At 41.6% G+C, this 23,812-nt stretch overlaps 1 protein-coding gene across 1 annotated transcript; it reads right to left on the minus strand.

Annotated features, from left to right (window-relative positions):
* Positions 1 to 5,086: 5,086 nt before the first annotated feature.
* On the minus strand, positions 5,087 to 6,433 carry LOC308283596 (ornithine aminotransferase, mitochondrial-like; the record flags this gene model as incomplete). The annotated part of the gene is made up of 1 exon (XM_080724050.1): positions 5,087 to 6,433. One exon carries the CDS (start codon positions 6,431 to 6,433, stop codon positions 5,087 to 5,089), a length of 1,347 nt encoding a protein of 448 aa, XP_080580176.1.
* Positions 6,434 to 23,812: the final 17,379 nt, after the last annotated feature.

The following is a 23,812-nucleotide window of genomic DNA, read 5'->3' on the forward strand; positions in this document are numbered from 1 at the left end:
TTTTAATTCTGGTGCAAACCGGGACAATTTTGCAGTGAATGTTAAAAACCGGGACATATTAGTGTTTTAGAGATATTTGTCGGGACACTGGGACACGCAGCTTGAAAACGGTACTGTCCCGGGTAAAACGGGACGTCTGGTCACCCTATATCAAATGTCTTGCTGTGTGACTGGACACTGGGTTTTGCTGTGTATCTGGACACTGGGTTTAGCTGTTTATCTGGACACTGGGGTTTTGCGGTGTATCTGGACACTGGGTTTGTCCTTCAATCTCACATGCTCTGATTCAGTGTCTGACTGTTGTTACCCCAGGCAGGGAGATCTGTTGCTTGTCCTCTAATCGACAACGTATACGTATAGATGTCTTCCATATGATATACTGTACATACATAATTATACGTTAACTCGGGGGTCAGCAACCCACGGCTCTAGAGCCGCATGCGGCTCTTTAGCGCCACCCTAGTGGCTCCCTGGAGCTTTTTCAAAAATTTATGAAAATGGAAATGGGAAAAAGAATATTTTTTGTTTTTTACGATTTTTTTATCGTCACTGTCGGGCAGAAACCTTGTATCTCCAAGTTTCAAATTTGTATGTTTTTTTTTCGCAAAGTAAAGCTCTGCTTCATCATGCAAGACTGAACAAAAGTAGTGAAAACAGCAGATCTACAAGCACACAACACCTCGCGGTGCGAGGCGTTGTGTGCTTGTAGATCGGCTGTTTTCACTAGTTTAGTTCATTTTTGTAAATGATAAATACATCTCCACAAATAGGGCAAAAATGTGTTTTTCCTAAATCTTCCTGATCCATGTTGATGACATGAGTGTAGACATGCTGTGTAGTGATTTTCGTGATTTTAGGGCGAAATCTGTAGGAGTTACGGCATTTTATGTGAGCTGCAGTGGAGGGGGTCCTCCACTGGGGGCGCCACCACTTTTGCATCCGTTCTGGAGCACCAGGAGTGGGTGGTCCCCAGGAATTCCCCGTGAGCAGCCCCGTTGGGGTGGTCATTTGGTCATTTTTGCACATGTGGTCATTTTTTACACCTGGGGGTCCCCCAGGGACCGGGGGGTCCCTGGAGCTGCGGGGGTCCTTGGAGGTTGTAGTTTGGCAGGTAAGGAGTGTGTGTGCAAAATATGGCATGGATGGGGGCAACGGTTGTGCAGATAGGAGCAGGGCAAAATTACACCTGGGGGTCCCCCAGGGAGCTGGGGGTCCCTGGAGCTGCGGGGGTCCTTGGAGGTAGTAGTTTGGCAGGTAAGGAGTGTGTGTGCAAAATTTGGCGTGGATGGGGGCAACGGTTGCGGAGATATGAGCAGGGCAAAAGTGTGACGTGTGACTCACACACAGCCTGTGGAGGTTTCCATAGTATACTTGCGACCTACGGTCGCAATTACCAGTAAGACTCCCTAATCGGGAGATAAGCGACCGTTGGTCGCTTATCTCCACAAATAGGCCAAAAGTTTGTTTTACCAATTATTACACTCTATGTGAACATTTACATCAACAAATCCCAAGTACTATGCAGAACGACCCATTTCAAGTTTTTAATGTACAACAATATTTAGAAAATAGGTCTACAAGGTCACAATGCTACGCATTGTCCTCGTCCCTTATATTCCCATAGGTTATATGGAGATCTCAGTGTTTGTCAGTCCTTGTTCATTTATGCCCATATATGGACATCTCTATATCTACTGTAACAGTCCTTGTCCCTTTATGCCCATATATGGAGATCTCTTAACTGTAAGTCCTTGTCCCTTTTATGCCCATATATGGATATTCCTGATGTCATCAGTATATGAACATATATGGGCTTTCTGATATGCCCATATATGGAGATCTCTTAACTGTAAGCCCTTGTCCCTTTTATGCCCATATATGGATATCCCTGATGTCATCCGTATATGCCCATATATGGGCTTTCTAATATGCCCATATATGGAGATCTCTGTATCTCCATATATGGGTATAAAAGGATACTTCAGGTCTGACATCAGGTTTGTTTATATTGGGTTGCTAGGTTTGACATCACAAACTCCATGGGCCATCTGACCTAGAAATCTATATTTGGGCATAGATGACTCATCGTGACCTCATCATGATTTCAATCGCTATAAAAGGACTCTCAGTGACATACACTCTCCACAGATAAAGCAGTCAACCAGCCTACCAGTCAACCCATTCTTTGATTACTTTGTACAACTAGACTAGGGTAAAAAAATGGTTGCTATGGTAAACAGTTGGTTGCTAGGGTAAAAAAAACATGGTTGCTTCGCCAGGATCAACTAAGCTTATAGCTTATCATCACATCCAACCATCTTAAGATACTCAGCTAGTGGGGAATGCTCTCTTCCCTGGTGAGAATTGCCCCTTTATATAGGGCTTGTTTGTGTATTGTATGACATCACGCCACATCATCAGCTGTGGACTCTGTGATGTCATCGTAATATGAGCAGGGCAAAGGTGTGACGTGGTTGTGACCGATGTGACCGGTGTGACCGACCGACCGACCGACCGACGGACGGACGGACGGCCGGTGGAGGTTTTCATACTAAACTGCGACCTCACGGTCGCAATGAGTAATTTCCAAGAACCGGTTATCATTGAAACTATTAGTCAAAGACATGTCAGAAATCATCAATGTCAAGAAGTGCCATCTGCCATACATACATACAGTAGTACCAAATGATAAGGGAGATCATGCAACAACTGCTTATTTCTCGTCAGGGGGGAAAAAGGGGATGTGCCAGAGACCCCCCCCCCCCAAGGTTTGTGTTGTGTAAAAATATTTGAAGTATACCAGTAAGACTCCCTAATCGGGAGATAAGCGACCGTTGGTCGCTTATCTCCACAAATATCACTACCTCCACCTCTCACGTCATACGGGTAGCCATAGTTACACCTGGAATGTTGAATCTCCATATATGGAGATAACCTACGCATCACACAAAGTCTGACCTCACCAGCCCATACTTGGGCATGGACGACTTATATCTCCATATACGGAGATGGCCATATATGGAGATACGATGACATCACAGAGTCCACAGCTGATGATGTGGCGTGATGTCATACAATACACAAACAAGCCCTATATAAAGGGGCAATTCTCACCAGGGAAGAGAGCATTGCCTGGAATGTTGAATCTCCATATATGGAGATAACCTACGCATCACACAAAGTCTGACCTCACCAGCCCATACTTGGGCATGGACGACTTATATCTCCATATACGGAGATGGCCATATATGGAGATACGATGACATCACAGAGTCCACAGCTGATGATGTGGCGTGATGTCATACAATAAACAAACAAGCCCTATATACTGATGCGATACGATGACATCACAGAGTCCACAGCTGATGATGTGGCGTGATGTCATACAATAAACAAACAAGCCCTATATACTGATGCGGAGATATGAGCAGGGCAAAGGTGTGACGTGTGACGTGTGACCGACCGACCGACCGACCGACGGACGGACGGACGGACGGCTGGTGGAGGTTTTCATAGTAAACTGCTCCCTGACGGTCGCAATTAATATTTTTGAAAATTGCCGAGCTTGTAGATCTGCTATTTTCAAATAGTCGAGGCGTCCAAGTGCAGGTAAACTTGCTTCTTTTGGCCTTTTTTAATTTGTGGGCCCGGACGCTTATTATTACACTCTCGAAACCTGGCAACCCTGGCAGGTGGTTGTGTAACAGTTCTGTGACTGTGATTCAGCGTCTGTTACCCCGGGCTGTAGGGGACTCGTGCGTCGTGTCCTCTGTCCTGATCCCCTGGGTACGAGCGAGGCCCTGGTGGCCCTAGGGATGGGACGATAGGACGATTCATATCACAATTATTGTGTCCAATGAAATCGCGATTTACGATATTATCACGATAATCAAATTCCATTATCCTGGGGCATGTTTGTCAAAAAATAGCAGATCTACAAGCTCACAGCGTGTCGCGTTGCGACGCGTTGTGATCGGCTATTTTTTGGCAGGCATTTGATAGAGTGGAAAAAGGACTGTATCAAGTACGTATATTATAAGTACCTCTTACCAATTATAGAGGGTTTAAATGGCACCGGATATGCAGCTCTGCAAATAAAAGGTGAATTGATCCCAGTGCATGACGGAGGACGATTTCACGATGAATTAAATCTCCACGATAAGATTATCGTGAGTTTTCTTTTTTATCACGATAAACGATAATATATCGCTTATCGTCCCATCCGTAGTGTCCACCCTGCCAGGCTGCCAGTAGCCCTCTGCATGAACTCTAGGAATGTCATTCGGGCCCCCGTGATCTTTTTACGACGTGTCTGCCGAGCTGTCTCCAGGGCCCTGTTTTTAGACCGCAGTCAAATCCCATTTGTTTCTCATATCAGATCTCTAGGCCCGACTGTTACACACTGTCGTTTGCAAATGATCTGATGATCAGATCAGGTCTGTGCGTGATTTTAAACGGCGTCAACCCAGAGCCGCCCTGTGCCACCTATCTGCTGTGTTTGCTGTGGTAACGACGTAACAACGTCATGATGTAGGCGCTAGTTGCTAAGACACAAAAGACAAGTACAGTACATGCATGAAAACAGTGGAGAATTGACAAATCTCTACTCGCCATTCCTTCCGTCTTTCTCGCGTCTTGTCACGAAAACAATACACTATTTACCGCCAAGGTCCGGGAAAAAAAGGGTGATTTTTGGCTGAACGTGGATTCGCCTGTAAAAGTTTTTTTCTCAACTGATTCTTGTAGCTTGGGGTCACCTCTTAAGGATTCAAGAGGATGACCAGTGATATCCATTGAGCATTTTTTATAAAAAATGCTCAATGGATATCACTGGTCATCCTCTTGAATCCTTAAGAGGTGACCCCAAGCTACAAGAATCAGTTGAGAAAAAAACTTTTACAGGCGAATCCACGTTCACCCCCATTTTTCCCGGACTGAGAGTTTAAATGGACCTGTCGTGCGATGTGGGGAGACAGTAGGGGAAAAAATGTAGCCTCTTGGAAGCAATGCTAACTAGAGTGCGGTGGGCAGTTGAAGCAGGTCAAAAGTTGTTCCTGCGTGTTTGGAGAGTGAGCTATGAGATCGCTTAGAAGGATGCAATGGTTTTGTGGATGATGTCGACGCACTCATGCACCTCGTCCTCTTTGATGATGAGGGGAGGGGCCAGGCGGATGACGTCACCATGGGTGGGCTCCGGCTTGGCCAGGAGTCCGTTGTCACGCAGACGCAGGCACACTCTCCAGGCGTCGTAGTCTTTGGTCTCCTTGATGACGATAGCATTGAGCAGGCCCTTCCCACGGACCAAGGAGACAACGTCTTTTGGCAGCTTATTCAGCTCAGACCTGAGCAACGTGCCCATCTTCTCTGCATTCTCTGCCAACCTCTCGTCCTCCATGACCTCTAGAGCGGCGATGGCGACGCGGCAGGCCAGGGGGTTGCCGCCGTACGTGGATCCGTGCTCCCCCGGCTTAATGGTCAACATCACCTCGTCGTCGCACAACACCGCGGAAACAGGGTAGAGTCCTCCGGACAGGGCCTTGCCCAGAATCACCACGTCTGGACGTGCGTTCTTCTCGTGGTCCACCGCCAGCCTCCTGCCCGTGCGCGCCAAGCCTGTCTGCACCTCGTCTGCGATCCACAACACGTTGCGTTTGGTGCAAAGTTCTCTGACTCTGGTCAGGTAGCCCTGGTCGGGTACCACCACGCCGGCCTCGCACTGGATGGGCTCCAGCATGAAGGCTGCCACTTGTGAGTCCCACAGGGCATGCTCCAGTGAAGGAATGTCGTTGTAAGGGATATGCTCAAAGCCCAGTGAAATGCCACGAAACGGAAGGACCCGCGTAAAGCCATGCACGAAGGGAGGGGCCAGGGTGTGACCCCAGGAGTTTCCCTCTGCAAAGATTATCTTGGCATGGTACTTTTGAATGCCCTTGACATTGTAGGCCCACTTGCGTGCCAGCTTGCAGGCGGTCTCGGCGCCTTCGACGCCGGTGTTCATGGGCAGGACTTTGTCGTAGCCGAACATCTTGGTGACGAACTCCTCGTATTCTCCCAGCACGTCGTTGTAGAAGGCCCTGGAGGTGAGCGTGAGCTTGGAGGCCTGGGCGCTGAGCGCGGCGACGATCTTTGGGTGGCAGTGGCCCTGGTTCACTCCACTGTAGGCACTCAGGAAGTCGAAGTATCTGTTGCCCTCCACGTCCCACACGTAGAGGCCCTCGCCCCTCTCCAGCGCCACAGGGATGGGGTGATAGTTGTGGGCGCCGTACTTGTCTTCGCGGGCGAACACCTCCGCTGGAGTGAGGCGACTCTTCTGCTCCTTCCTCTTCAGGGAGGCCGCGGTGGAAGCGGGCCGCGTTCCAGAGTGAACGGTGCGCGCGAGCACGGGCGCCGCACTCCTCAGGCTCCGGCTCAGCCTGGAGATCAACCCTTCCATTGCACTACTACAGTAAATGACCATTATTATAATTCAGTTCCCAGTGGATTCCTCGCGACTCGCGTCAGACAAAAGACAAAGACACAGATGCACAAATGTTCTTTATATTGCTAGCCAACCTGAAAATGACATTTCCGTGCAGTGGCTTGTAATTGTTGCCACATCCATTTATAGACAACTTCCCGTTTGTCACTATCACTAACCACAAGACCCCTAAACTGCTTTTGGTCAGATTGCAAGTCTGACATCAACAATACAATGTCATTAACATGATGTCACGAACAGGAAGACATGTAGTTAATGACATCATTAACGGCATGGCTTGTTTTTGCCAGACCCATGAAATGGGTAGGCCTACATAAGCAAATGTCGGTCTGTCTGTCCGGGTTTTCTATATAAAGGGTATATATGATGATGACATGATGATGACATGCCTACAAAAGGCATGATGTCATAAATGATGATGACAGACAGGGGGTTGGCAGAACCGGGGTCTGGCACAACCAGGTTGACCTGGTCTAGTTCTATTACAGTTTACAATGGATGTATTCATTCATTCATTTGCCATGAGTCAAAGCTCTGGATTTCACAGCTTCTAAGTTCTATTCAGTCTAGGGATGGGACGATATGAAAATGTCATATCACGATTATTGTGACAAAAGAAATCGCGATTTACGATATTATCACTATAATCAAAATCCATTATCCTTTTGCCAAAAAATAGCAGATCTACAAGCTTGCAACGCGATGTGATCTTGTAGATTGGCTATTTTTTGGCAAAGGCATTTGATAGAGTGAAAAAAAGACTGTATCAAGTACGTATATAAGTACCTTTTACCAATTATAGAGGGTTTAAGTGGTACTGGATATGCAGCTTGGCAAATAAAAGGTGAATTGATCCCAGTGCATGACAAAGATCACGATAAATCTCCACGATACGATTATCACGAGTGTTTTTCATCACGATAAACGATAATATCGCGTATCGTCCCATCCCTAATTCAGTCACAGTGTTGTTTTCATTTCAGCCTTTGACAGTGAAGTCAATAGAATCATTCTGTACTTGTACAGCCTGGTTAGATTTGAATCATTATGCACCCTCCGTGCACGGTTAGACGGATCATTCATTAACTTGTACAGTGTTATTTATATGTTGTTCCCACGTTCCATGCCAAAGAAGCAATTAAATCGTCAATCACAAGTTATTTACGGTACATTGACAATGAATCGTCAACTAATATTTCATGATCGTGACGGCCTCTAGCCTCTAAGTACGTTGATGTCAGTGAGTGCAGCTCCTCCGAGGGCATTTCATCTTGCACAGGCATGCTTATAGCCGTGGATATATTGGGGTTATATCATCCAGCCAAACGCTGGACCCTCGTCAAGGTCCACGAGATGTGACGGAGGTCCGGCCGCACGAAATTAAGACTGGGTGTTTCGTGACACAGAATCACATGGTCGCTTAGGAAGGGGAAATGTCCGTTGTGTACGTCCAGTTCAATTAGTGTCAGAGGAAGAGTGTGGCTCTTTAACAGGGGGAGGGTCCAGAACCCCTAGGGGGTCGTGTGAGAGGATTTACCCTTATACCAGGGGTCTTCAACGTTTTCCGGCCAAGGACCCCTTAGTCGAGAGAGAGATGAAGCAGGGACCCCCAGATTCTATGTAGTTTCATCGTTTGACAGCACAATCATCAGTGTATTTTGTATTCATGTCAATGTGTGTTTTCAGATATTTAACCACTTGAACCGTCAGTACTTAATAAACTTGACCTTTCACTCTTTACTTAGTCTGCTATTTTTCCCTCTACACCAAACCTCTTAGCCGAAAATAACCGATCTACAAGCTCACAACGCCTCGCGCTGCGAGGCGTTGTGAGCTTGTAGATCTGCTATTTTTGGCTAAAGTTCTCAGAATATGGATGCTAGGGTTCAAGTGGTTAATATACAAAATGAGAAAAAAAGCTTCTATCAAACAAAGATTTGGAGGACCCCCTGTAGTAACTCTGAGGACCCCCGAGGGGTCCCGGATCCCCTGTTGAAGACCCCTGACTTGGAGAGATGGATGTAGTCACTTAAAAGAAAAACCTGTGGAATATTTCTAAAGCTATGCTCAAATCTCAACAATCAACAGACATGGTTGAGACAATATAGGCTAAATATGGTGAGCTGAGTTGAAACAGCCTATCAAGATTTAAGGAAGGCAAATAAAAATATTTAGTATGCAACACAATGTTACACAGCATGTAGAGGGGGAAAACCTACAGTACATATACCCTTGTGTTTCCTCTCTCTCAGCTAAGGGGTTGTTGGCCTGAAGAAAGACGCTTCAGACTGTTCAGAGTGTATGATGGAATGTCTGTGGGACCGTGGCTGCAGGCCGGAAAGATCAGAAATCATGCAGAAGCAGGCAGCTGCGGGATGGACAATAAAACATATTCTGATTCAAGGTGATTCTGATTTGAGGTCAAATATGAGCACAGTGTGAAATAAGGTGCATGTATACTACCACCTAAATCTACAAGCTCGCAACCTGGCGCAACATTATTAGCCATGCGCTTGTACTGTAGATCGGAAATCTTTGTTTTGGTTTTGGCAAAGATAGTTGGTGTACCGCCAGTACCGGTTTATGAAGGTCTGACCTGCCAAAACCGATTTTTCCGATACCGATTTCTTTAGCTAAGAACTAGAAAATAGGGTTGCTTGCTCCAATATCCTTTTTTTTAAGGCCAAGTAGGCCTACAACACATACCTCAATTTGAGTACCAATAAGCTAGAAGAACATTAATGCCAAATCAATCACAATAGTACAATATCCAAAATCACAGACAATATCCTGTCTAATATGACCGTCTGGACTAGGCAGGAGGATAGCAGGTGACGCATGCTTTTTTCCCCCCTTCTTTTTGGAGACGACATTGACACACATGACACAGGATTATGGAATATATCCTTACATTGCAAAGGTAATCAGCACCATCTGTATTCTGTAGGCTGCCACTAAGTAGACTGGCTGCTACTTGCTAATGTTTACTTTAGTCACAGGACCAGAGCATCATGCTGTGCAGTGCCATAGACACAATTGGCATAAAACCGGTATTTATGTCAGTGACCTGCCGGTCACCGATTCGGCCGGGTTTGATATCATACCTGCCGATTTTTGATATTGTCCGATTCCGATTTCCTACAGAAAAAAGGGGAACCTAGTACACAGATCCATCGAAAACAAAACGAATATTGTGTAAGAGTAGATTTTCTCGAAGCTTTTATATCTTTTTTGAAACTGTCATATATTCTAGATACATTGCACATTCAGTGAATTATTTCAAACCTATTACACAAGAGACCACTCAAAACAAGGATTTATAATAGAGAAATGAATTATTTCAAACCTATTACACAAGAAACCACTCAAAACAAGGATTTATAATAGAGAAATGAATTATTTCAAACCTATTAACACAAGAGACCACTCAAAACAAGGATTTATAATAGAGAAATGAATTATTTCAAACCTATTACACAAGAGACCACTCAAAACAAGGATTTATAATAGAGAAATGAATTATTTCAAACCTATTACACAAGAGACCACTCAAAACAAGGATTTATAATAGAGAAATGAATTATTTCAAACCTATTAACACAAGAGACCACTCAAAACAAGGATTTATAATAGAGAAATGAATTATTTCAAACCTATTAACACAAGAGACCACTCAAAACAAGGATTTATAATAGAGAAATGAATTATTTCAAACCTATTAACACAAGAGACCACTCAAAACAAGGATTTATAATAGAGAAATGAATTATTTCAAACCTATTAACACAAGAGACCACTCAAAACAAGGATTTATAATAGAGAAATGAATTATTTCAAACCTATTACACAAGAGACCACTCAAAACAAGGATTTATAATAGAGAAATGAATTATTTCAAACCTATTACACAAGAGACCACTCAAAACAAGGATTTATAATAGAGAAATGAATTATTTCAAACCTATTAACACAAGAGACCACTCAAAACAAGGATTTATAATAGAGAAATGAATTATTTCAAACCTATTACACAAGAGACCACTCAAAACAAGGATTTATAATAGAGAAATGAATTATTTCAAACCTATTACACAAGAGACCACTCAAAACAAGGATTTATAATAGAGAAATGAATTATTTCAAACCTATTACACAAGAGACCACTCAAAACAAGGATTTATAATAGAGAAATGAATTATTTCAAACCTATTACACAAGAGACCACTCAAAACAAGGATTTATAATAGAGAAATGAATTATTTCAAACCTATTACACAAGAGACCACTCAAAACAAGGATTTATAATAGAGAAATGAATTATTTCAAACCTATTACACAAGAGACCACTCAAAACAAGGATTTATAATAGAGAAATGAATTATTTCAAACCTATTACACAAGAGACCACTCAAAACAAGGATTTATAATAGAGAAATGAATTATTTCAAACCTATTACACAAGAGACCACTCAAAACAAGGATTTATAATAGAGAAATGAATTATTTCAAACCTATTACACAAGAGACCACTCAAAACAAGGATTTATAATAGAGAAATGAATTATTTCAAACCTATTACACAAGAGACCACTCAAAACAAGGATTTATAATAGAGAAATGAATTATTTCAAACCTATTACACAAGAGACCACTCAAAACAAGGATTTATAATAGAGAAATGAATTATTTCAAACCTATTACACAAGAGACCACTCAAAACAAGGATTTATAATAGAGAAATGAATTATTTCAAACCTATTACACAAGAGACCACTCAAAACAAGGATTTATAATAGAGAAATGAATTATTTCAAACCTATTAACACAAGAGACCACTCAAAACAAGGATTTATAATAGAGAAATGAATTATTTCAAACCTATTACACAAGAGACCACTCAAAACAAGGATTTATAATAGAGAAATGAATTATTTCAAACCTATTAACACAAGAGACCACTCAAAACAAGGATTTATAATAGAGAAATGAATTATTTCAAACCTATTACACAAGAGACCACTCAAAACAAGGATTTATAATAGAGAAATGAATTATTTCAAACCTATTACACAAGAGACCACTCAAAACAAGGATTTATAATAGAGAAATGAATTATTTCAAACCTATTAACACAAGAGACCACTCAAAACAAGGATTTATAATAGAGAAATGAATTATTTCAAACCTATTAACACAAGAGACCACTCAAAACAAGGATTTATAATAGAGAAATGAATTATTTCAAACCTATTAACACAAGAGACCACTCAAAACAAGGATTTATAATAGAGAAATGAATTATTTCAAACCTATTAACACAAGAGACCACTCAAAACAAGGATTTATAATAGAGAAATGAATTATTTCAAACCTATTACACAAGAGACCACTCAAAACAAGGATTTATAATAGAGAAATGAATTATTTCAAACCTATTACACAAGAGACCACTCAAAACAAGGATTTATAATAGAGAAATGAATTATTTCAAACCTATTAACACAAGAGACCACTCAAAACAAGGATTTATAATAGAGAAATGAATTATTTCAAACCTATTACACAAGAGACCACTCAAAACAAGGATTTATAATAGAGAAATGAATTATTTCAAACCTATTACACAAGAGACCACTCAAAACAAGGATCTATAATAGAGAAATGAATTATTTCAAACCTATTACACGAGAGACCACTCAAAACAAGGATTTATAATAGAGAAATGAATTATTTCAAACCTATTACACAAGAGACCACTCAAAACAAGGATTTATAATAGAGAAATGAATTATTTCAAACCTATTACACAAGAGACCACTCAAAACAAGGATTTATAATAGAGAAATGAATTATTTCAAACCTATTACACAAGACCACTCAACACAAGGATTTTTAATAGAGAAAATAATTATTTCAAACCTGTTACACAAGACTACTCAAAACAATGATTTTTAATAGAGAAATGTCAACCTTCTGAAGTCAGAGTAGCTTGAAGTCCAGTGGGAAGTTTCTGCAGTCAGTTGTGATTTGGGGTCCTATGGTATCTGCAATGATTTTTTTTTTACCACAATATTCTATGTTTTTAGCTCGATCTGTTGACCCTATAGCCTCGGAAACCCAGGCTTTTATTTTGGCGATAGGAAGACAAATAAAAGCCTGGGGTAACCTGCTGCAATTTCTGGCATATAGTGGGGTGCCTGGACACTCAGTCATTTCAAATTTGTGTGAAAGTTTATTTTTCACTTCCAATTTGTAGATTATGGTCTATAGAACAATTTTGGTTCGAGTGTCAAGACAGTAGATTGAAGAAAAATATATTTTTTGCCCTATTTCCAAAATGAACAAAATCGGAATTGTGTTTTTTGAACAGTGTCTTAGTTTTCCCACAACCATATTATTATATTATACAACTGCGCAGTGCGCACATTCACTATACGCCCGAAGTTAATTAGCTTGTGATTCATAATTCTGTTCCTGCGTCCATATATTATGATGGATGACCTTATTGATTATCTGCTACCTTAGCTTTTCATACCAAGATCTTCTAACAGACGAAAACTACACAATTATTGAAAATAGAATATAAACCACACCAGATGCAAATAATTAAAAATGTCTGCCTATGCTATTAAGCAGTGACCAATCAATGTGCCCCTCTTTACAGATGGCATGATGATTTACTACACGTAGTTTCATTGATTTCTGATTTCTGTCCCGTCTCTTTTGTCATGGTGAAACTTGAGTGCCCAACTCCTTGAAGTGCAGTGTTCAGGATTAGACCTATCCTTTCCATACAGGTTAGTATCTTACTATCCATTTCTTGTTTAGCTGTTCATGTGCTCATATATTTCTTTTATATGTATTTTTTTTCTCCCCACTATGCCCCAAGTTAATTTGCTTATGCATCCTGCTGCCATGTTAAGCTGGCTATGACCTTATATTGTCTGCTACCTTTAGCTTTTCATACCAAGAACTTGTAAACAGACATTCTGTTTTCACAATTAGTGAAAACAGAATGGACACCACACCAGATGCAAATAATTAAAAATGTATCTGAATGCTAGATACTATTAAACTGTGACCAATCACTCTTTACAGTTAGCTTGCTATGACTGACAACTACACATTGTTTTATTGACTGCCATCTGTATATTTCATTTCTGTTCAGAACTCTAGTTGCTGAGCATCCTGATCACAGTGGGCTCAAAACAGAAGTGCTTCAAAGATGGGTAAGAAGGAAAGTCACAGCAGGTTAGGTTAGCAGACACAGATTTTAGTGAATTAACACAAGACAAAATGACATTGGACCAGGCTCACTTCATGCAGAATTTTGCTAATATAATTTCTCACATTTTATGTTTCATTTCCATCTGCAATATTGGAGCATTCAACACATTTGCACATGTCTGTGCATGGCAGCTGGTTTTGCCTACATGTGCATCTTCCCTGCACACAATGTGTTGCTTTGCATTGGCAGTGCACTAGCTCCAAGAGGCTTTTGGGTGCTGGAGGAAGTGACATCCAGTTAATTGCAAAGGAGTCTCCCTCAATCCTCCATCCATGCTGAATTGGTGGAGGGATGTCTGGCTGGCTTTCCAAGCTTCTCTTGTATATAGCAGCCTGGTAATTTGCCTGCTGAATGTGGAGATAGAGGGAGTCATTGTTGGGTGGAAGGCTTCTCTCAGAACATTTTCCGCTTCTGAACATTTGCCACCTTGCCATGTTCACATCTTTGAGACCGTGGCAATCATATAGCTCGCAGGTGAATCCCTCAACTGCCTCATACAATTCTTGTGTCATGCTGAAACTCGTGCCCAGCTGCTTGAACGTAGTACAGTGTTCAGGATTAGACAATAGTGTCTTGAAAGCCTTTGTCTTTCCGATTCCATACAGGGAACTCACACTATCACAGCCAGTGAAGCAATGGAGACCGATCATGGCATCACAGATGTCTGCTCCCAGGTGGTTGTGGACCTGTTGGACATTCACTGTTCGTGTGCGCACTCCTCTCCCGGTATGAAAGTAAAGGAGGGCCCCAACCTCTTGGTAAAAGGCAAGGGCCAAAACAAACACATCAGTGTCAGGGCTTGAGATGACAATATGTTGACTGTAATTGGCAGCGTGTGCACAGTGTAGCATAAGTCTAGTGTCTGCCTCTTCCTGTATTGTGAACAGTGCCGGCATTGGTGACACCTCCAGATCACCTGTAGTTTGATCTTTTCGCAGAGCATGGCACTCTCCTCCATGTCCAACAATTAAAGTGAGGTCCTGGATCTGATCCCTGGCGGACTTGCACCATCTCTCAAAAAAGAATTGCAGGAGATTTTCTTTGTTTTCACCACATGCCAAGAACTTTGCCCATTGTTTTGGAGTCCTCTGGTCTTCTGAGTAGATTTTAGTAACCAGAGCTCCCTTAACAGCACGTCGAGCTCGTTCAGCATTCTTGATTCTCATTTTTTGGTATGTGTCTGGTACAAAATGGATGACCTTTGACTTGCTTATTTTAGCTGTATTAATAATTGACCTCAAAGCACTGTCTGCAAACATTCCAAATGTTGGTTGTGGCTTTAGGACTTGCACAAGTGCCATTGCATCCCATACCCATGTTGAGCCCTCAGGAATGTTCTCCATTGTCGCTGGTGGGTTGACCGCTGCTTCCAGACAGTGCATCAGCTTTGCTTTATCTGTTTTCATGAGGGAGCCATCGAAATGAGCCAGTGATGCAGGTAAGGGCCCCAAACTGTGTACAAGCATTTCACTTAAATCTATTTTTCTCACAGTTCCAACTACAATTAGTCTGGCAAATAGATCACAATCGGCTCTTAGGGTTACCTCTCTGCTTTTTGTTTTTGTTACAGATGAGGATGCTGTGTCTTTGAAGGTCTTGAGCTTCATTTTTTTAATTGGGTCATAGAGTCCAACCTCATTGGTTTGTAGCCTCTTCTCACAGAAGTCTAACAAGGCTTTCTCACCCCTCTCTTTTGCCTCAAGCAGATCTGCAGAAATTGCGTCTGATGCTACCTGGCCTGATGTGATATGATAAAGCACTTCCCTATCAATGGAAATATCAAATGGGTTTATCATGTTCTGAATACTGGACATGATGTTCTTTATATCCATCTCATCACGTTCTGTTCTTGTATTATCCAGTTCAGCTCGTTGCCGTGCAGTGGTGGTTTGTCCAGCCATGTCTCTGCATTCCATAGTGATGGCTGCTCGCTCATGTTGTGTGAGGGTCCATCTATGAACTGCGCCTTTATTAAGTGTAAAGCCTGTTAGTCCACCTTTTGTCTTCGAGTCACGGTTTGCTGTCTGCTCAATCACTTGATCACATGCAGTGTTACTAAAAGCATATGTCTGTTGTCTCTGAGCAACAAAATCTCCTGATTGAAGCTGGTGGTGTATGTTCGGATGAGTGTCCTCTAAACAGCTCATCTCCATCCAGTATGCTGACAGGTATCGGGCATAGTTGATCCCATCATAGGCAAAGAACCATGGCAAAATGGAACGGACACTTGAGAGATGGAGACTCCAGTTTGCCTCTCGTGTCCCTCTGATGAAGAGGAGAAGGTCCTCTACCATACTGATGTATGTGCTCCAAAAGTGAAACATTTTGTTTGTGCTGTTGTCTTTGATAACATTTTCATACCCTCCCATAACCTTCAAGAATTTCTCCGACATTACCAGGTTGTCAAAATCTTCACCAGGGAAGGCTGTCTGCAGATCAGTGGCAATCTCCATAGCAGCTACACAGTCCTCTGCTGAAAGGATGTCAAGGTAAGCCTGCCATCTTAATCTTTGAAGTGCCTCACACATTAACTTGTGGGTACGCATGCTTCTGTTGTAGTGATGGCCATTTATGACTCCTTCTGCAGACCCTGCGGCCACAACTTCAGCCTCAACAATGACATCTTGAAATCCTGCATCCTTGAAGCGCCTCCCAATACAAGACAGGTATGCCATAGCTGTATGAAACTCACCCATTCTCAGAACGAGTTGATCCTTGAATGTAGTGTTCATCCAACGGATTTCTTGTGCTTTACAGTATATAGCCTGATCCATTACCAACACAATTTCTTTAAGTGCCAGTTTGTCAGCTATTTCTATGGAACGAGTGAGGATAGTGTGTACTGTGTTTAGGTCTGTTGGACTGGCGTCAATGACTGGCAAATAACCTATGTTAGACTGTGGGGGAATCATACCTCTATGTAGCAGAGTGTTATGACCAGTCCATCCAGACACGACCTTCATGTGGACTTCTGGCACCTTCATGAGAAAGTAAGCACTATCAAATCGCCGTGCAGTCTTCTGCGTGTGAATATATTTCTCAAGTCCCAGTTCAATGTTGGCTCCAAAAGGTTTTGGACCAGTCCTTTTCTGTCTTATATAGGTGTCGATGTGGACAGGAGGTGGCTCAAGAGAACGCTTTCGTGTTCTTTGCAGAGGTACTCTCTCAGAAATGGACACAGCACAGTTAGTGGGCCTTTGAATAATGATGCCATTTGTATTGTGTGTGGTTCCCTTCCCAGAGAGCGTTTCCTCTCCAAAGTCATTGTTGTCCCAAACAAGTGTAGCCTGGACCTGAGCTGTAATGTTTTGTGGGATGTATGTATCACCTCTTAGCAACTGCAGCTCTGCCAGAGCTGTGTCATGTTCTAGGACTTGTGAGTGTGAGGAACAGTGCCCAAGACCATGGAGGATTCCTATCAGCTGAGCTGATCCGGTCATATGACGTATAGCCATGGCTAAGGAGGAATGCTTGGGCATGAGCCAGCGTCCTCACATCGTGAGGTTCATGTCATCCTGGCAAGTTGACACAATTTTCTGATTCTCCTCCACACTAACATGAACACGTAAACCATCAGTTGTGAATTCCATAGTCATACCTGCTGTCCAAGCAACGAAATTGTACAACTCATTTGGTACCACTTTTAAGGCGGTGTCCATATTCAAGTCTTGTGCTGTGGGTGGCCATGTTAGTTTAGGAGTGATTCGACACTGGGCCACTATGATCTCCTTAAGTGACAGGGCTGCATGATACAGCAGTCTGGTGTCTGAAGAAACAAGTGGAGGAGAGATATCAACACCATGTATCTACATATTTACACAGTATGTACAGTATCTGATGTGAAGTAAAACAATACAGTGAGTAAGCATAGCAGCAGATATATACTGAAATTAAGTTGTGCACATGTCTGCTATACTGTGTGTTAACTATAATGATGACATATGCATATAATAAACAAACCTGTTATTGCAGGGTCATCTCTATGCTGAGGCCCAGTTTGGCATTCTTCAGTTTCCTCAGCTTCACTTTCCTCATCTTCGCTACTGTCTGATGGCTGTCTAGCTTCGTCGTGGATGACTTCATCAGCTGTTAAGTCCTCAACAAACACCAAGTCATTATTTGCCGATCTGAGAAACTTCAGAAATGGATGGGAATTCTTAAGTCTAGCTTTCAAGGAGAATGCTTTGTAAGAGGAAATGTCTAGTCCTTCCTTCTCTCTCACAATCTTCTTAAAAAGTTCATTTAGACGTGAAAGCCTTAACACTTCACGGCCTCTCTGCAACCTTTCCTCGACCACTGTCTTGCAGAACTCATTGTAGCCTGCCTGGTAGGGATTGAGTTCTGGATTTTCCTTGTCAGCAACTCTTCTTGGATTGTACAGGTATTGTGTATAACGCCTGTAGCAACTTAAGTGATACATGGCCTCTGAAGCGACCAGATCTCTTCCACGAATCTGAATGAGCAGACTCTCATCCTTCTTTTCCTCTGCAGCAAAAAGTAGTTTACCTGAATCAGAAATATAATCAACTTAGTCACAACACAGATGTGAAGTAAAACATAAGGTGAGTAAGCATAGCAGCATATATACTGTACTGTACATTATATGAAGCAAGAATAATGTCAGTGCTTTGTACCTGCAGTTAGTGTTTCACAGCGAGAGAGTTTTTCACAGAGCCTTTTTCTGCTGTGACTCTCAACGTAGTATTTTTGCTTTTTGCAGATCAGGCAGCCAACTGGAAGAAGGTGTGAAGCTCTCTTTGGGAGTCCAGGGTCATCTGATGACCCTGGACTCCCAAAGAGTCCAGGGTCTTCTAAACACGGTAATAATGGGAAGGGGATATGTTAATCCATTCAGGCTGGGAACACATTTTGGTGTATTACAGTACATGTACAGTATGTAGCAACATACTGTATTTGTTTTTGTAGGCTAATTTTTGAATAATGTTTTTCAGAAAATATAGGTCAGACATGAAGCCAACCTGCATGGCACACCTGGGGCTCATCACCCACTACCAAGTATAAGTAACCACTCCCTGTGATTGTCAAGGTGAGTATTACTGCCACACCTATGAGGTATATTGGGGCCACCCACTGTGGTTACACATTAGCATCAAGGCCACACAATTCATTTATATCAAACAAAACTAATAATAAAAAGGCATTTTGGTCCTAACATCTGATATTGACATTCTATAAACATTACTTGATGTACTGTATATTCTTTAGTGACTATGGTCTGTGTTTCAGGCTCTGGAGTTGGTGAGTATCCCAGGCTGTGACGTGTAGATCTAAGAAGTTAATATGGTGGATGAAGAGAAGTGGATCATGTGAAAGAAGCTAGCGGCAGCAGCTTAGACACTTAAGCAGAAGACCAGCCAGGATCCAGAGCCACCGGACCAGTCGGTGTTTGAGCAGAACAAACACCTAAGCCTTAGAGCACTGTATAGGTTGTCATGGTTCATTTCCATTTTATATGGCTTCATTGGATGGTTTTACTTAACCAAGCTCTTGGTTTTGTGATTGCTCTGTTTAAGGTTCACCCATTGCTGGTTCAAATCTGCAGTTCAAATGCTATGAGACTATTAACCAGATCAAATTGGTATGCTACTTTAAGGAAACCTCGAAACATTTAGGTTATGCTAGTGGAGGGTTGGCAACCTTTTTTTTTTTTTAGATGAAGTGCCATGTTTTAATTTAATCAGTGTTTCATATCAACATTAAGTTTAATTATGACACCACATCATAATGTCATATTTCCAACTGACTGTGATTGTCCATATGCTATACATAACCTTGCCTTTTGTAATATTTTCTTTCAGGATGTAATAATCAGACTCAGCAATAACCCACATATCTCCCACCTCAGTCTGAGTTATCACATTGAATGTAGAATGATGTACAGGATGTAATTGGTCTTATAGATTTGAGTGGACTTAAACCTTTTGAAAACTAGTAGGCACCCGTGCCTAAGGTTGCCTCTTGCCCATGCAAAGAAACACATTGTGTTCAGCAGTCGGAGATGCTCATGTAGACGGAACCAGCTACCATTCATGCACACTTTGCACAGATGTGTTGAATGCTACCATATTGCAGATGGACTGGACAATACATCCACTTAGATGGAGAAACTATCTCAGCCTTAATGACACATGCCATGTGAAATTATTGTGATACTGTTATATTTGGTCAAATACTGGCTGATATATTTTGCACTGTGGAAGTCTATGCTTTTTACCCTGTGTAAATGTCCAGCTTTGCATTATGAAATTATATGCAGGACATATATAATGGTTAATATAGCTTAATTGGATTGGATTACTGGCTGATATATATATATATATTGAAATCTATGCTTTTTACCCCTGGTAAATGTCCAACTTTTCATTAATGATGAAACTATGCATTACATTCAGAATGTTTAATATAACTTGAATGGTAGTGAGGTATAGTGCATGTTATACAACCCTTCATTGGCCTTTTCTTTCCTCTTTAGTGCCCTTTGAATGTGATCCTTGTTTGTAAAGCGCATGTAGCACTCTCTGTGGTATCCCACATTGGTTGGCACAGGGACATCTTCGTTGTTAATATTAAACGTTGAAATGGCTTTTTCTGCCAAGGCACTTTCTGCTGTGTTGAGGTTATGCCATTGCTTTGCACATACCTTGAATTTCTCCCAACTTATTAAAGAAAATTGTGTTATAGTGCTTTTAGCATCTTTTACCACATGCATACAGCACTTCATCTTTCCAGGCACTGGGTCACCGGGTCGGATGTTTACATCTTGTTTTGGTGGGTGTGTTACATGTGGACAATGCACAGGTGAAGAAAGCCCGAGGTAAGCACAGTATGCTGGCCTCTGGTGGTCCAATGCAGCAACAGTATATGTATGTGTGGCTTTAATGATGTACATATTAAGAGAGGAGACAAACACTTTAACTGACAATGTACTTTTTATTTAAACAATCATTTGACATGGGTAAAAACTGACAATGAATATTTTATTTTAACAATCATTTGACATGGGTAAAAACTGGCAATGTTCATTTTATTTTAACAATCATTTCACATGGGTAAAATACACTTTCATATGATAAATATATATCCACGTAACAACTGTTAGCGTGAAAAGACAAGAACGTACCGGTTTGTCATTGCCACTGAATCATTGAAAATAGCGTGAATTTTCGGTAGTAATCTGCAACAGAAAAGTAGTCCTACAATGTTAGGAATAAACTATTAAGTAGGCCTATAGCTTTCACAAGATTGTGTGGAAAATAAAAATATTATGCTTATTTGAAGTCATTTAAGAGGCAGCGTTTGATCGTTGCGAGTTGTTTACTTCCTGGTTGTCATGGAGACGGTGTCTCCATGTCCATTCTGCCTATAGTAGCCCTGAACATTTGCCTGCTTAAAATTGAAATGTTTAGAACGCTCGTTTTTATCCTAAAGTACGAATTCGAGACGGAAACATTAATCACGGTACTCATAAGAATTTTATATATCTACTGTGAAAAAAAGAATGTAGGTCTAATTTTTGAGTGGGGATCAATGAAACACACAATAGACGGGCCCATCGCTTGCAGGGATTGGGGAATGGGGAACGCGTGCCCCGTCTCAGCCTCTCCAATGGGACACCAAGGATATGCGATATCAAATATAGGCGAGATATTTCTCCAGATATTTTTCCATTCAAAGTGGATGGTAGATAGGCTACAGATAAAAAAATATATATACCACAGATACTTGCCACAGATACTTTTATCTGTGGCAAAACATTTTTTTATCTGTAGGCCTATCTACCATCCACTTTGCATGGAGAAATATCTGGAGAAATATCTCCAGATATCTGTTATCTGGCCCAGTGGGAATGGGCCTTAAAGGCCCATTCCCACCAGCAGCGATAACGATGACGATAGCCATAAAATATCGCAGCGATAATTATGCCTTCACATTGATGTCCGATAAAGTTATCGGCCATCAATGTGAATAGGCGCCAATTAACAGCCGCTCGCGCAGAGCGCACCTCGAGCTGTTTGTGAGACCCAGTTCCAGATACACGTTGGTCACAGTGCGTCTTTTTTTGTATTGTCTATTTGAGTTAATTACTTACATTGTCGGAGGTAATATGGATTCGGATATGGACGACCTGTTGCTGCTATATTTAGCCCAAAAAAAGAAAAGAAAAAGGAGGAGGATATGGGTTCACGAAATGCTCCAAAGACGGGCGCAGATAGGAGAGGCCAACACAACTATTGTTGAGTTGTCATCTTTCGAGGACAAATTCTTTGAATATTTTAGAATGAGTCAGTCTCAGTTTGAAGGCGTCCTGGCATTGGTCAAAGATGACCTCTACAAGCAGACAACAAATTTCAGAGAACCCATCAGCCCCAGAGATCGTTTGGCTGTATGTCTCAGGTAAAATTATTATTATTATTTTGTTCTTTCTTTTTGTACGGCCTATATTGTTACATTATAGTATAATGTAAGTAAAGAAGGCTGCCCCTTCTTTGTAGGCTATACTTACTGTGTGTTTAGACTTATAGGTCTACTGTTTTCTTTTTTTGTGTTCTCTCATTTTATTTTCCTTATCTACTGCATAGTAGCCTACTGTGTTCTATTCGTCTGTCATTCAATGTTATATGAGATACTTTAATGGTTTCCTGTGGAAATAAGCTTAGTTCATGGATCTCCTTTTAGTAGACCTTGTACCAGTGAACTGTACCGTCATGAAACTGTACCTTTTCCTATGCAAACTGACAATAAAGTCTTCAATCAATCAATAGCTTAGTAGGCCTATATTTGCCCTAAACTACAGCCAAACATTTTTTTGGTTCAGAGCGCCCTAAATGCCTAGGCTATTCATAATTTTCATTTCCAGCACCCTATTTATAGCATATGTTAGCGATTATGTTATGAGAAAAACGTTGAGCCATTTCGGTTAGAACTGACTGGAAATAACGTTGTAGGCTACTTCATTGTAGCGTAATTTGTATTGGGTTGATGGGTTTTATAAACCCAAGAGCCCCCCCTACTGGCGACAGTGGCGAGGCATATGTTTTAATTAATTTTGTTTTCAAACAATAAAAATAGCTGCTCTACATATAAATTCATATGCTATTACATGTATTTTGTCAACACATACACATACAATATATTACATGTAATATGTAGTCTAGCACTTGATTCATTATTCCAGATAAGAGAGATAGAGGGACAGACAGAGAGAGACAGACAGACAGACAGACAGACAGACAGACAGACAGACAGAGCGAGAACAATAACAATAATAACAATGGCAGCCTAATAGCATTATAGCACAGGTATTCAGATCCCAATTGCTCTGTAATTTATAGGTATTTAACATAATGCTACATGAAGTGGGGTATTGTTTAATAATTGTAACATTTAATCTAAATATATATTTTCTTTAGGTACTTATCCACAGGGGATGGATATAAGACCATATACCTAAATTATAGGATGGGCAGAAGCACTGTGTGCAAGATAATACCTGAGGTACATCTTTTTCTTTTCAAATACTACTCATTCATGTTTTTTGCATAGTATCATTCATTTCAATTATTAAACTAGAGGTACAGGCCTGCTGTTATTTCAAATTGTTAATAATGTATTCAATCAATCAATCACAGGTATGTGAAGCACTGTGGCGAAACCTGCAGCCTCTCTTCATGGCCACTCCAACAGAGGATGACTGGGTGGAAATTGCAGCTGGATTCCTGGGGAGCTGGCAGTTCCCCAACTGCATTGGTGCGGTGGATGGCAAACATGTGGTCATCCAGGCGCCATCAAACTCTGGATCCACATTCTTTAATTATAAAGGTGCATTTTCCGTTGTTTTGATGGCCCTGGTTGACCACAAATACTGCTTCACCGTTGTGGATGTTGGTGGGCATGGTTCCAGCAGTGACGGTGGCATATTTGCCCAAAGTGCCATGGGTAAAGCTATCACCAGGGGAACCCTGTCTGTCCCCCCACCGAAACCTCTTCCTGGATCCACAGAGCCTGCACTTCCCCATGTAATTGTG

The sequence above is a fragment of the Nannobrachium achirus genome, assembly GCF_963921795.1.
Source record: "Nannobrachium achirus genome assembly, chromosome: 4".
In the NCBI taxonomy this organism is placed as follows: domain Eukaryota; kingdom Metazoa; phylum Chordata; class Actinopteri; order Myctophiformes; family Myctophidae; genus Nannobrachium; species Nannobrachium achirus.